The 13,387-nt window shown below is 34.3% G+C and overlaps 1 protein-coding gene across 5 annotated transcripts in view; it reads right to left on the bottom strand.

Annotated features, from left to right (window-relative positions):
• TBC1D32 (TBC1 domain family member 32) overlaps nt 1-13,387 on the bottom strand; it is a 179,414-nt gene that overhangs the window by 123,945 nt on the left and 42,082 nt on the right. For 3 of the 5 annotated variants that reach the window (XM_065911547.1, XM_065911551.1, XM_065911550.1), the window contains exons 12-16: nt 11,533-11,673; nt 10,931-11,023; nt 9,849-9,991; nt 5,493-5,620; nt 1,352-1,553 (exon numbers count right to left, since the gene is read on the bottom strand). In XM_065911547.1, the coding sequence (XP_065767619.1) occupies nt 1,352-1,553; nt 5,493-5,620; nt 9,849-9,991; nt 10,931-11,023; nt 11,533-11,673 (707 nt within the window). The remainder of the gene's footprint in view (nt 1-1,351; nt 1,554-5,492; nt 5,621-9,848; nt 9,992-10,930; nt 11,024-11,532; nt 11,674-13,387) is intronic. The other 2 variants (XM_065911548.1, XM_065911549.1) reach the window with 2 other exon arrangements.

The following is a 13,387-nucleotide window of genomic DNA, read 5'->3' as shown; positions in this document are numbered from 1 at the left end:
GCAAGAGAATTCCAGAAAAACATCTACTTCTGCTTCATTGATTACACTAAAGCCTGTGACTCTGTGGATCACAACAAACTGGAAAAGTCTTCAAGAGATGGGAATACCCGACCACCTTATCTGCCTCCTGTGAAATCTGTATGCAGGTCAAGAAGCAACAGTTAGAACTGAACATGGAACAATGGACTGTTTCCAAATTCAGAAAGGAGTATATTAAGGCTATATCCTGTCACTCTGCTTATTTACTTTATATGCAAAATACATCATGAGAAATGCCAAGCTGATGAAGCACAAGCTGGAATTAAGATTGCTGGGGGAAATATCAATAACGTCAAATAGGCAGATGACACTACTCTTATGGAAGAAAGTGAAGAGGAACTAAAGAGCCTCTTGATGAAAGTGAAAGAGGAGAGTCAAAAAATCTGGCTTAAAACTCAACATTCAAAAAACGAAGATCACGGCATCTGATCCCATCACTTCATGACAAATAGATGGGAAACAATGGAAACAGTGACAGACTTTTACTTTTGGGAGCTCCCAAATGACTGTAGATGGTGACGGCAGCTATGAAATTAAAAGATGCTTATTCCTTGGAAGAAAAGCTATGACAATCCTAGACAGCATGTTAAAAAGTAGACACATTTCTTTACCAACAAAGGTCCGTCTACTCAAAGCTATGGTTTTTCCATTAGGCAAGAATGGATGTGAGATTGGACCATAAAGAAAGCTGAGTGCCAAGGAATAGATGCTTTTGAACTGTGGTGTTGGAGAAGACTCTTGAAAGTCCCTTGGACTGCAAGGAGATCCAACCAGTCAATCCAAAAGGAAATTAATCCTGAATATTCACTGGAAGGACAGATGCTGAAGCTGAAGCTCCAATACTTTGGCCACTTGATGCTTCTAATGAGAAGAGATGAATCATTAGAAAAGACAATGATGCTGGGAAAGACTGAAAGCAGGAGAAGGAGATGACAGAGGATGAGATGGTTGGATGACATCACTGACTCAATGGACATGACTTGAAAAAACTCCAGGAGATGGTGAAAGACAGGAAAGCTTGGCATGCTACAGTCTATGGGGTCTCAAAGAGTCAGACACAACTGAGCAACCAAACAACAACAACAATAACCAGAAGAAAAGACTGCAGCGCCAGTTAAGTTGTAGAGCTCTATCCTACAGGGACAGGATGTACTGAAGTCATCTTTTGACAAATTAGAAATCATTATGTCCTTTGGAGTACTGTGATGCTAAAGAAGTTCAGTAAAATATTTTAACTGCAGTATAATATTATAACACTGAACATATCCAAAATAAAGATTTTCAGGGAAGAAAAAAGATTGAAAATACTTACCTTCTTCCAAGCCTTTGCTATAGATTCATGCAAACTATAAGGAATTAACACCTGTAAGCCTTCACATGTACCGTATATTTGACGACACACAGAAGTAAAAGCTCCTTTAACCACAGGAAACATTTCTGATCCAGAAAAAATAGAAATATCTTCATCAAGAAGTTTTTTCGAAAACTGGGCAATTAGATGAGCACCTGTAGGACTAAAAGATGATACCAAAACAATGTATTTCAAGTGACCTAATTTGATTGAACTGCTTTCTCTGCATGGGTATGTCACTAACTTGACTGTTTGGTAGTAAAGCTCACTTATTTCTCCATTTGTTTTACATTTTTTTAATTCTACTTTTTAACTTTAACATTTAGTATATAAAACATATTCATGATTCCAAAGTCAAGTCTAGGTACAATCAAGGAATAATCCCAGATATTATATCTATGTCTCTTAATCCAAATATTTTTTCCTTTCCTCTAGACTATTGCTTTTCTTTCCCCTACAGCTATTACTACTCTTCTATCATTTCATTTTGAAAATAACAAATATAATTTTATTTATTCATATTCCCTTCTACTATATAAAAGGTAATATTCTATAAACTTTCTTCTGTTTTGTTTTTTCACTTTACACATATCCTGATGACAACTCTATAGCCGTACATAAAAAAAATTCTCATGCCCTTTTCCGGAGAAGGCAATGGCACCCCACTCCAGTACTCTTGCCTGGAAAATCCCATGGATGGAGGAGCCTGGTAGGCTGCAGCCCATGGGGTCGCCACGAGTTGGACACAACTGAGCGACTTCATTTTCACTTTTCACTTTCATGCATTGGAGAAGAAAATGGCAACCCACTCCAGTGTTTTTGCCTGGAGAATCCCAGGGACAGGGGAGCCTGGTGGACTGCTGTCTATGGGGTCGCACAGAGTCAGACACGACTGAAGCAACTTAGTAGCAGCAGCAGCAGCAGCAGCATCCCGTTCTCAGTGCTGCTAAGCACTCCTTTGCATAAATATAATTCAATCTATTAGTCTCTTGTGATTGAACACCTGGGATGTTTCTATTCTTTCTCTAATAAAGTTAGAAATTCTAAACCACTGCACAGTGAGGATTCAGAAGAAATTCTACCATTTTATGTCTTTTCTGTTTAACTTCAGTGTAAGGGAGATGCCTAAAAAAAAGAAACCTAGAAATCATAATGATAATAATGGGAGAAAATTAACTACATACAATTAAATGATGTCTATATAAAAGAAAAAAATAGGGAAGTGATGAACAATAAAAAGAACCTTAGAACTCATGGAAAAGAGTTAGTCTTCCTAATTTTAAAAGAATTTATATGGATAAGAAAAGGCTTCCAGGTTAAAAAGTATGTCAGACTGAACACATTACATTCACATCTACTCCCTTCTGAAATATTAAAATGCAACAGTAAACAAAATTTTCAGAAGGCTCTTGTAGCCATCAAGGACAAGGAGGAAAAAAACGGGTATGATAAGTAACAAAGTTTAGGAATGTAGGAAAAAATGAGTAATTTAGGATCCAGAAAAATTGAATAATCAAAATTAAAACAATTAGAAATAAGAATTATGCTTCTCTTCTATTACTACTGAATCACAGTTATAGAAATCCAAGCCTCAATGTTTCCATCTATATAATAGAGATAAACATAGAGGCCTCTTCCTTAGTCACTGTGAGGATTAAATGGTTACCAACCCCCCCCAACCTCATGCAGAGACTTTGATCCTGTGTGACTATTATCAGCAAGACAATATGTTCCCAGATGTAAACATATTAAAACACATGATGGAAAAAAATAATAACAAATGGCAGGAAAAGTTTGGAACACACAAAAAAAGGAAGAACAAAGGCAAAATAGAAAACAGTAATAATTATGGTAAACATTAATCCAATCATATCATACATCACTCTAAATGACAAGGATCAATTAAAAGAAAAACTATCAGAGTAGATTAAAAAAATAAGATTCAGTTATGTGGTATCTATAGAAGCCTATTAAATATAATGATAAAGATAGATTAAAAGTAAAAGGATAAAGACATCATGCTGATGATCAAGAGAAAGCTAAATTAGCTATATTAATTTCAGACATCACAGCAAGGAAAATTACCCAAACGGCATATTACATAATAAAGGGGGTCAATTTTGCAAAAAGATGTAACAATCCTTAATGTGTACCTGACAGTGTCAAAATGCATGAAGGAAAAATTAACAGAATTGCAAGGAAAAAAAGATGAATTCACTGATCCACTCTGAAATTTCAGCACTTTTCTGTCAGTCATTGACAGATCCAGCATGAGTACATAGCTGAACTGAACACCACAAACTACCAACAGCATATAATTGGTACCTACAGAATACTTCCAGTAGCAGGATATACATTTTCCTTAAGCTCATACAGAACATTCACTAAGAGAGATCACATTCTGGGCCATAAAACACATTTTAACAAATTAAAAATATCAATCATACAAAATATGCTCTCAGAACTATAAATAACTCATAGGTCAAAGAAGTCTCCAGATAAGTCTAAAAATATCTTGAACTAATGAAAATGAAAACATAACTCATTTGTTGGATGTAGCAAAAGCAGTGCTTAGAGGGGGAAGTTTACAGAACTGAATGTATATAGTAGAAAGATGCTCTAAAATTCAATAATCTAAACTTTCACCACAGAAAATGAAATTAAATCCAAAACAAAGCGGAAAATAAAAATTACAACAGAAATCAATGAAATTAAAACAGGAAATGAGTGGGGGGTAGAAAGCTAGTCTTTTAAAAGGTCAGTAAAAGTGAAAAGACTAACAAGGTTAGAGAGGAAAAAAGACACAAATTAATAATATGAGAGGCTATCTCTACTAATCCCATTGATTTTAAATGGGTAATAAAGGTAATACTGTAAATAAAGGTAATAAAGGAATACTGTAAAAAAAACAAATATATCAATAAAGGAATACTGTAAAAAAACAAATATATCAATAAGTCTATGCCCACAAATTAGAAAACTTAGATAAGTGGACCAGTTCCTCGAAAGACACAACCTGCCAAAACACAAACAAATCTGAATAAGCCTACCTACTAAAGAAATAGAATAAATAATAAACTTCCTAAATAGAAAACATTTTGCCCAAATAGGTACACTGGTGAATTCTATCCAACATTTAACAAATTATGCCAAATCTCTTCCAAAAGCTAGAAGTAGAATATTTCCTAAATTATGAGACCAGTGTTACAGTAAGGCCAGACAAGAATCCCGAAAACCACAGACTAATCTCTCTCATAAACGCAGACAAAAATCCTTAAATATTAGTAAATCAAATCTAACAATATATAAAAAGAAGTATTCTAGGTAAGCAAGGTGGTTCAATATTCAAAAAAAATCAATTAATGTAATCTACCATACCAATAGAATAAAAGGACACTCATTGTGGTGTTATTTGTGGAGGCAAAATCATGGACACAACCTAATATCCAATAATGTAGAGAAATTTGAATAAATTATGGTAAAGTCATACAAAAATGTATTATAGACCTTTTAAAAATGTTTCATTCTATATTCACCTAGGAAGTGGTTATGGTTACACACAAAAACCCAAAAAAAATTAATGTACATACCATTTTTGAAAAGAAAGAATCCTATGACTGAACATATATATTTGATGCATCATTACAGGTATAGAGAAAGTCTAGAAGCATGACCATAATGTTACCACTGGCTGACCCAGGTGATAGAACTGAATAAGGGTTAGAGAAGGGAGATGGGGAAGTAGTTAGCTTTCCTTTGTATGGTTTAACTTAAAATCAGTCATTTGTGGCTTTAGAAGTTCCAAGAAAGAGTACAGTCCAAGGGAGCAAAAACAATCCTATACAGAGTGAACCATTCTAGTTTTCTTTTGAAGTTATAGATATCAAGACCTACTCTGCCTGTAGAATTCATAATCCTGGCTATTCCTTCAAATTTCTGATGATCTAATATGTTAGTAGTTGATCAAGAAACCTAACTAGATAACTATCTAGAATAATTATCCCAATTTTCATTAATATATGACAAGATTTTTGGAAACTTTAAATCAGTTTTGAGAAAACATACTAAAAAATTCCAAAAATTATTCAAAACAGAAACATACCTTTTTTCTTCAGAAGAGTTCATATTTTCTCCATAAAGTAGTAGGGTAAGTCCTTCTTCCACAGATGCAATTCTTGCCAAAATATGAGCTATATGAATTAAAGCTGTTTCAGAGCAATTTGGAGCAGCCTGTATGTTAAAGATATCATATAATTTTATGACATGCTAACATATCACAGACTAACATTCAAGGATGGTAGTGTAATCTAATAAAGTTATATTATCACAACAAAAAAGAAAGTTAATGATTGTTAGGCTGTGAAATATGTCTGAATTAAATGCATCATTAGATTATATTCTCATACTAGCACAGTTGATAAGGCAAAAACATACATACTTTTTACCCAAAGCTATTACTGTTTATTAAGACAGCTGAAACAATTGCTGCTATTACAGTTTTATATGCATATAATTCTAGATGACAAATGCAGTAGCTCTTTTTCTTTGCCCTTTACTTCTCATTCACTGGGCTATATCTGATCTAATTTCATTGTGCATGCAATATAACATACTAACATCTTTTCTAAGGGACATCATCTTTTCCTGCAACTGATTGGGTCATGAGTTAGTTGTAGGTGTGATTAAGGACTATCAATTCATGAGTTGGCCAATAGCTAATGATGTCGACTAATGAGAAAACGTAAGTGGAACTGATCATATTTCCCCATTTTTTATTGTTAAAAATAGTAAAACTAGTTTTACCAGTATATAGCAAATTAGTACAAAGGAAATACTAAAAACTAGAGAGTTGTGTCAATGCTAGAGCCTATCTAGAAGTCTAATTCTACTAAAGTTTCTATTCTTTCTGGGACCTACTTATGCACCTGTACCTACATGGATGCAATGCACCTATTCTCTACGATAATTTTGAATATATCTATACAGTGACTGTAGTCATGAAATTAAAAGATGCTTGCTCCTTCAAAGGAAAGCTATGACAAATCTAGACAGTGTATTAATAAGCAGAGACGTCACTTTGCCAACAAAGGTCCGTATAGTCAAAGCTATGGTTTTCCAGTAGTCATGTACGGATGAGAGAGTTGGATCACAGGCTGAATGCCACAGAATTGATGCTTTTGAAGTGTAATTCTAGAGAAGACTCTTGAGACTCCCTTGGACAGCAAAGGAGATCAAACCAGTCAATCCTAAAGGAAATCAACCCTGAATATTCATTTGAAGGACTGATCTGAAGCTGAAGCTCTAATACGTTGGCCACTTGATTGTAAAGAGCCTACTCACTGGAAAAGACACTGATGCTGGGAAAAAACTGAAGGCAAAAGGAGAAAGGCGTGACAGAGGATGAGATGGCTGGATGGCATCACTGACTCAGTGGACATGAATTTGAGCAAACTCTGGGAGAATGGAGGCATGCTGTAGCCATGGGGTTGCAAAGAGTCGGACATGACTTAGTGACTGAACAAAAAACACATTGCAACCAATACATTCTACAAAATTCAGTGGGCTAGTTCAACTAATGTGGGGTCTAGATGATCTAGATGTTCTAGTTCATGATGATCTAAGGTTTAATTTGTTGCTTTCACACTAAATATCTTTCTTAAAAGAACTTCTCTACTTTCCTTCATTAATACACACGTTTTTTAAACTTTCTTTTTCCTCATTTTCAATATTTTATTTGTTTAATATTCTGTCTTTCCTATTAGAGCAGATTCCTTAAAAAGCAATGGCCATGTCTTATTCACTTCTGTATTTCAACTACCCAGCACAGAGCCAGTGATGCAGCGGTGGCTCAGTGGGTAGTGTTCGTGTCTTAAGTGAGATAATGAATGTCTATTATGTGCCAGACAGTTGTTTTTTATTCTCAAGAATCATTGCAACTTAGGTACAATTACAGAAGTACATAATGTGAGAATATAGACAAACACCTAAATCTGTCAGGGAGAACTGAGAGAAAATTTCAAGATACAATTAACTGTGGTCTGAAGAACAAATAGACCAAGTTAAAGACTTCCCATGGCAAGGAAACAGTGTTTGAACACAGGGAAACACTATAGCCTGACTTAGAAAGTGCAAATGCTCTCTTATAGCTGGAATATACAGGAAAGAAACAGGTACAATATAAAACGGAACACTCAATATGAATGTCTAGTTGAAAAGTGTGAAGTTTATCCAGCAAGCATCAAGTAGCCTTAGTTGCAAAATAGGAATAGGCTGGAAAGTGGAAAAACTGAACAAGAAAAAATGTGTACATTCCAAGCAGGAAATTATCAGGGATTAAATAAAAGTAATACCTACACTTGTTGCTCACCAGTACAGAATCCGCCTGCAATATAGGAGATTGTGGAGATGCGCATTTGATCTCTGGGTTGGGAAAATCCCACAGAGGAAGAAATGGCAACCCACTCCCAAAATCTTGCTGGGAAAATCCCATGCACAGAGGAGTCTGGCCGGTGGGCAACAGTCCCTGGGGTCACAAAAGAGTCGGAATTGACTGAGTATGCATGAGCACACGCAAACAAAAACAAAAACAGTGGGGATTAAGAGAAATACCTGGATTTTAGACATATGCAGGGGGAAAAAAAATCTATAGGTCTTAAATACAAATTGAATGTAGAGAATAAAGGCGTTCCCATTTACAAAACAGAGCAAGGGCAGAAAAATAATACTGTTTTGAAAATGCTGAGTTTGGCTCATGGAATAAATAACAAAAAAAGGTGTTCAGGAGGCACCGGAAGTTAGTAGGTAGCTAAAGAAGTCTGGAGCTGAAGAGATCTAATCATCCAGGAAAAGCATACTAAGAGAAAGGAATGTGAACCAGGTCCTGAATCACTGAACACAGCAGGGACTTGAAAAGGAAATCACAGAGGTAACAAAGAATGTCCAGAAAGGGACAGAAAAAAACAGAAAGATTGTAGGAAAGCTATGAAAACATAATTTCAGAAGTGATCTACTATGTTAAAGATCAAATCTGGAAAGTTATATGTTTTAAAATTACAGGCAACTGCAATCAAAGCTCCATCAGTGACATGACGAAGGCAAGATTATAATACAATGAGTTGAGAACCAATGGGAAGAGAAGGAGCCAAGACAAGAATGGTAACCTGACATAATTAAAAGCTTATTGTTAAAAAGACCAGATATAAGCTGGTAGTTAAAATTGTGCACTATGTAATCAAGAGTTTCCCCCATCCCAACACATTTACAGGTAAAAGAAAGATGCCAAAATAAAACAGAATGTTAAAGAGAGATAGATGAAAGCTAAGAAGTAATAGCTATGGTTCAAGATCCAGGAGTACATTTCTTAGCTCTGGTATGTGGTTTACATTTTGAAATTTATGTTATGGCATTCTATAATATTAAGTTGTATATTATGATCTATTTATTTCTTCTCTGATCATTCTGTTTTCCTGAGGCTGACTAAGATAAAAATATTTTCATTATAACCACTTACTTTCCCAGAATCCCATACTTTGTACCACATTCACAAAAATGTTTAATGCTTTCTGAATGAGCAATAAATGATGAATATGTGAGTGGGTGAACAGTTGCCCATCCCACTGAGAGGTGGGAAAAGGGAGAAGAAATCAATAAAAACACTACAAAATGCAGACCCAGAAAATCGAAAACATTTAGTCTATTGCTAAGGCTTTAAGTCATTTCCCAGAAATTTAGTCACAGGAGTGGAGAGATATATCAGACAGACTGCACTAGTGGTAATGGTATCAACTCTTCCACCTTTTTTTTTTTTTTTCTTTTTTCTTTTTCAGTGGGTTTTGTCATACACTGATATGAATTAGCCATAGAGTTACACGTATTCCCCATCCCGGTCCCCCATCCCACCTCCCTATCCACCCGATTCCTCTGGGTCTTCCCAGCCCGCCTGGTGAACTCTTCCACCTTTTAATGTCTGACATTAAGCAGTTTCTTTCAGCCTCGGGTGTGATGGATACAGTATATAATGTAAATGTAAGGTAATATATTATAGCACAAACTGCAGAGACATACATATGTTCAGAACTGGGATGGTTATAAGTTTATCTAAAATAATACTTGTTCTTCATATTTAAAAAAAGCTGACTCCAGGAAAATATTTCCAAAGGCTATACAGTTGTCATTAAAACAAACAACGAAGTACTTATGAGACTTAAAAGATTTATAAAACAAATATCTTAATAGATAACTTCAGTCCTTACAGTCATATCTAAGTCTGACCAGAAAAAAAGATTAAGATGTTATATGGACTTTTCCCTGACACTGTCATAACTAAAATCAACTAACTGTATGAAGTAGGATTTAAAAGACATTTATATGGAAAATGGTATAATACTTCAAATGATCAAATTTAGAAGTCCCATTGAATATTCACTAATACCCAATTAAGAGACTCTTTATTACCAACCTTAGTTCCTTTCATTAAATTATGAATAGGCTGAAGAAGAGCCTCAATCACAGTGTTGTTATATAAGCATTCAATTGCACATTCTTTCTGATCACAGAGTATACACAGAACTTCAGTTGCCATACTTGCAGGAGAGTAATTCTCTGATAAAGAAGAAGTATTTTTGAAAATTTAATAAGACATTACTTACATCTTTTGTTTCTCTGTTAGCTACTGCTGTTTCAAAAAGCTCATCAAGGTTAATTAAAGAGTTTAAAAATCATACAATTCAATGCTCAGAGGATGATTTATTACCAAATTATGACCTGAAACTTGAGAATATTTGCTTAATGTATCTTCAAGTTAATGAAAGTAAATGACATTATAACACCAAAAGACATCATTAGATCATTTGCTGTTTGACATTAAAGTTCTGCTTGATAGTGAGGATGTGGTTTGAAGCAAATTCACAACTTCTCCCCTCCTGGCAAACACCTTTCTTATTGCGTTCACTTTTCTTCTTTTTCTTAAAAAAAGAAGAAAGTATATTCAGGTGTCAAGCCTGGGAGAAAACTAGAATCATTAAAAAATACAAAACATAGACAAGAAGAAAGCAGAGGAGAAACTGTAATGGAAACTAGCATATTTCTTGTGTTAGCATAAAACCAATGAAATAAATGAGCATTTTTAAGACTTTTAAAAATATATATATTCAGGAAGATGCAGGTATAAATAAATATAGAGAACAGTCCCAAAATTAATGTGGTATTTTTAGTTTCATAAATTAACATTTGCAGATATTTGCCTCCTAATATACTGAACAAAATAGTGTTTTACATGAAGAAATTAAGAAACCAAAAGTTAGTAATGTAAGGTTTTCCTAGTGATATACAACATAAAAACACTAAAGTTCTTAATTTATACTTTAATATTCCATACTCCATAAATTCACTAAGCAAATACTTGACAGGACCAATGTAATTCATTATGAATAATGCTATCTTAATGAAATCTCTTTACCAAATAAGGTCTGTCAAAACATCCAGAAAATATAATATTTTTCCATGGTTTCTATTTCTCTATTTATAATAGAAGCAGATTACCTAAATGACCAGGTGATGCCATCTTTGGACAAGTTGGTGAATGATAGATAAGTTGGGTAAACAAAACCAGAAGATCTGTAAGGGATACTGAATCTCCAAAAAGGAAGAAAAAGAAAGTCATTTTCTAGCATATGTTTACAAGTTAGAAAATTTTTAACTAATCATCCATCCTCCTAATCTGAGTTCTCATAGAGACTATGGGACAATTAAGAAAAAAGGGTCTATAATACAAGGTTATATCCAGAAGAATAAATTAGACATAGTTGCTTAAAGATCACAGCTAGTTTTTAGCCGAATCAGAACAAGGACTTCTAGTTCTGAATCCAAACTTGAATCATCCAATATATCTAGGATTTTAAAAGGCAGAGAAAAAAAAATAAGGAAAACATTGAAGACAGGGGAAACAAAATTACACAAGTAGGAAGAAGTACATACTGGGGGGAAAAAAAACAATAACAACACTTTACATAAGCCTGTCAGCAGACTGAAAGGTATCTTGCTCAGTATCCTAGGAGAGACCAAACCAAATCTCTAAACTTTAAAAAATCATAGCACAAATTCTATCATACCTGAACATATTCATATCTCCTAATTGCACTTACCTTTTCTAGTCTTCAACTTTATAGGAAATAGCTTTCGGCCTTGGGTATAGATCAGTAATCTTCCCAAAAGGCTCAGTGAGTGAATGAAATAAATGTATTGTAATTCTTGTCCTGAGTAGTAGAAAGTTTTCTGCTTAATCCCTTAAAAGAAAAACAATTACAATTGTTTTAATGCTATTATATTTCATAGTACCTGTTTTTATTTCTCTCTGAATATTAAACAAGTGTCTATAATGAAGACACTTGGTATAAATTTCTTTCAAAATCCTTTACTGTTTCCCAAGATACTTTAATACATTTAAATCGGAAGAAAAGCATTCATTATAAAATTTATCAAACCTCAGAAAAGTATAATAGGCATACAGTGATCATTCTAAAACAAATACCATAAGATTGTTAGTTATCTGTCATTATAAAGAGACTTTGAATTAAGGAAGGAAGGAACTCAATATAAAACATTATTACTGCATAATTCCACCAACTAAAGGCCAGTAGCACAATCATACTTATAACCATGTTTGCAGATGAAATTAGAATTGCTAAAATAAAGGCACCTTCTAACATATATCATTTATTCACTCATTCATCCATACATTCAAGATCTACTGAGTACCTGTTTTACATAAGACCTTGAACTATTTGCTGGTGTCAAAAACCAAGAAGAGTGAAAAATCAGGCTTCTAATGGCAAACAGCCTGATGTGAACAGAGCGCCAGGAGGATAAGTAGGAAAAACAAATGGCTAGAGGATAGCAGCAACATATCAGGACTTAGCTGCAGAAAGAGTATGGGCTTTATTATAGAGGCAACCGGGATGACACTAAAGGGTTTCAAGCAGAAAAGCAACCAAATATGCTTGTGGAAAACTGACTGACAGCAAAATGGAAAGGTAAATGGAAGAAGGTCAAGGCTTAAAGCAACACTCATTCGGAAAATCATGAACAAAAGCATACATTAGAAAAAAGAATGAAGAAGATGAGACGAAAAATAAATGTTCAAGGAAATAAATCAATGTGCCTTAGCTAGAATTACATGCAGACCATGAAAAGATTAAAAAAAATTCTCAAGTTCCTGAGTACATAGTAAATTCTTCTTTTTAATTCTGAAGAAAAAAATGTTTAGAAAGATAATAATGATTTCAGTCCTTGATATTTTAATATTGATTCCCAAGGATCTTCCAAATAGAATACTAAGTATGAGTACATGGGTCTGGGACTCAGGAACCCCCAAATACAGACTTAAACATTTCAGAGTGTTCATTTATATATAAAAATATCTAATATTTGAAACCATGAGAGTGGATGGGCTCCCTTAAGAGATAACAGGTAGACTAAGCTGAAAAAAAGCAAAGATCAAAACTTTTTAAAGTACAGACATAAAAAGAGCCTTTCAAGTGACTAAGAAAAATGTGTTAGATGAGAATGAATGGTACCAGGAAGATGAGGGAAAGAGTCAAGAGAGGCAAATGCTGTAAACTGAGGGCAAGAAAGAAGAGAAAGTTAATGGGAAGACCATGGAGTAGCAGAAATAAAAGTCTCATTTCCATGGTTGAGAAGTAAACAGGAGATAAAGAAATGGGGCCTGGGTATACATTCAATAGTTAGAAGGCCTTTTCTTTTAAGGAAAGCAAAGAGAAGTAAGGTACATATGAAACTGCTCAGTTTTTAAAATGAAAAATATGAGCAGGTTTAGAGAATGCAAGGAAAGGTACCAATAGAAAGAAAGACAACAACAACAAATGAAGCAATGGTTCTTAAAAAAACAAAACACCAGATGGGAACAGAATCAAGAGCAGACAAGTAGTTCAATCTGGAACAGAAGGATTACCTCTTCATTCTAACTGGAAGAAAGGGAAC

Source organism: Muntiacus reevesi, chromosome 19 (assembly GCF_963930625.1).
Source record: "Muntiacus reevesi chromosome 19, mMunRee1.1, whole genome shotgun sequence".
NCBI classification, from domain to species: domain Eukaryota; kingdom Metazoa; phylum Chordata; class Mammalia; order Artiodactyla; family Cervidae; genus Muntiacus; species Muntiacus reevesi.
Note: the sequence above shows the minus strand (reverse complement) of the source record. Positions and strands in the feature narration are given on the sequence as shown.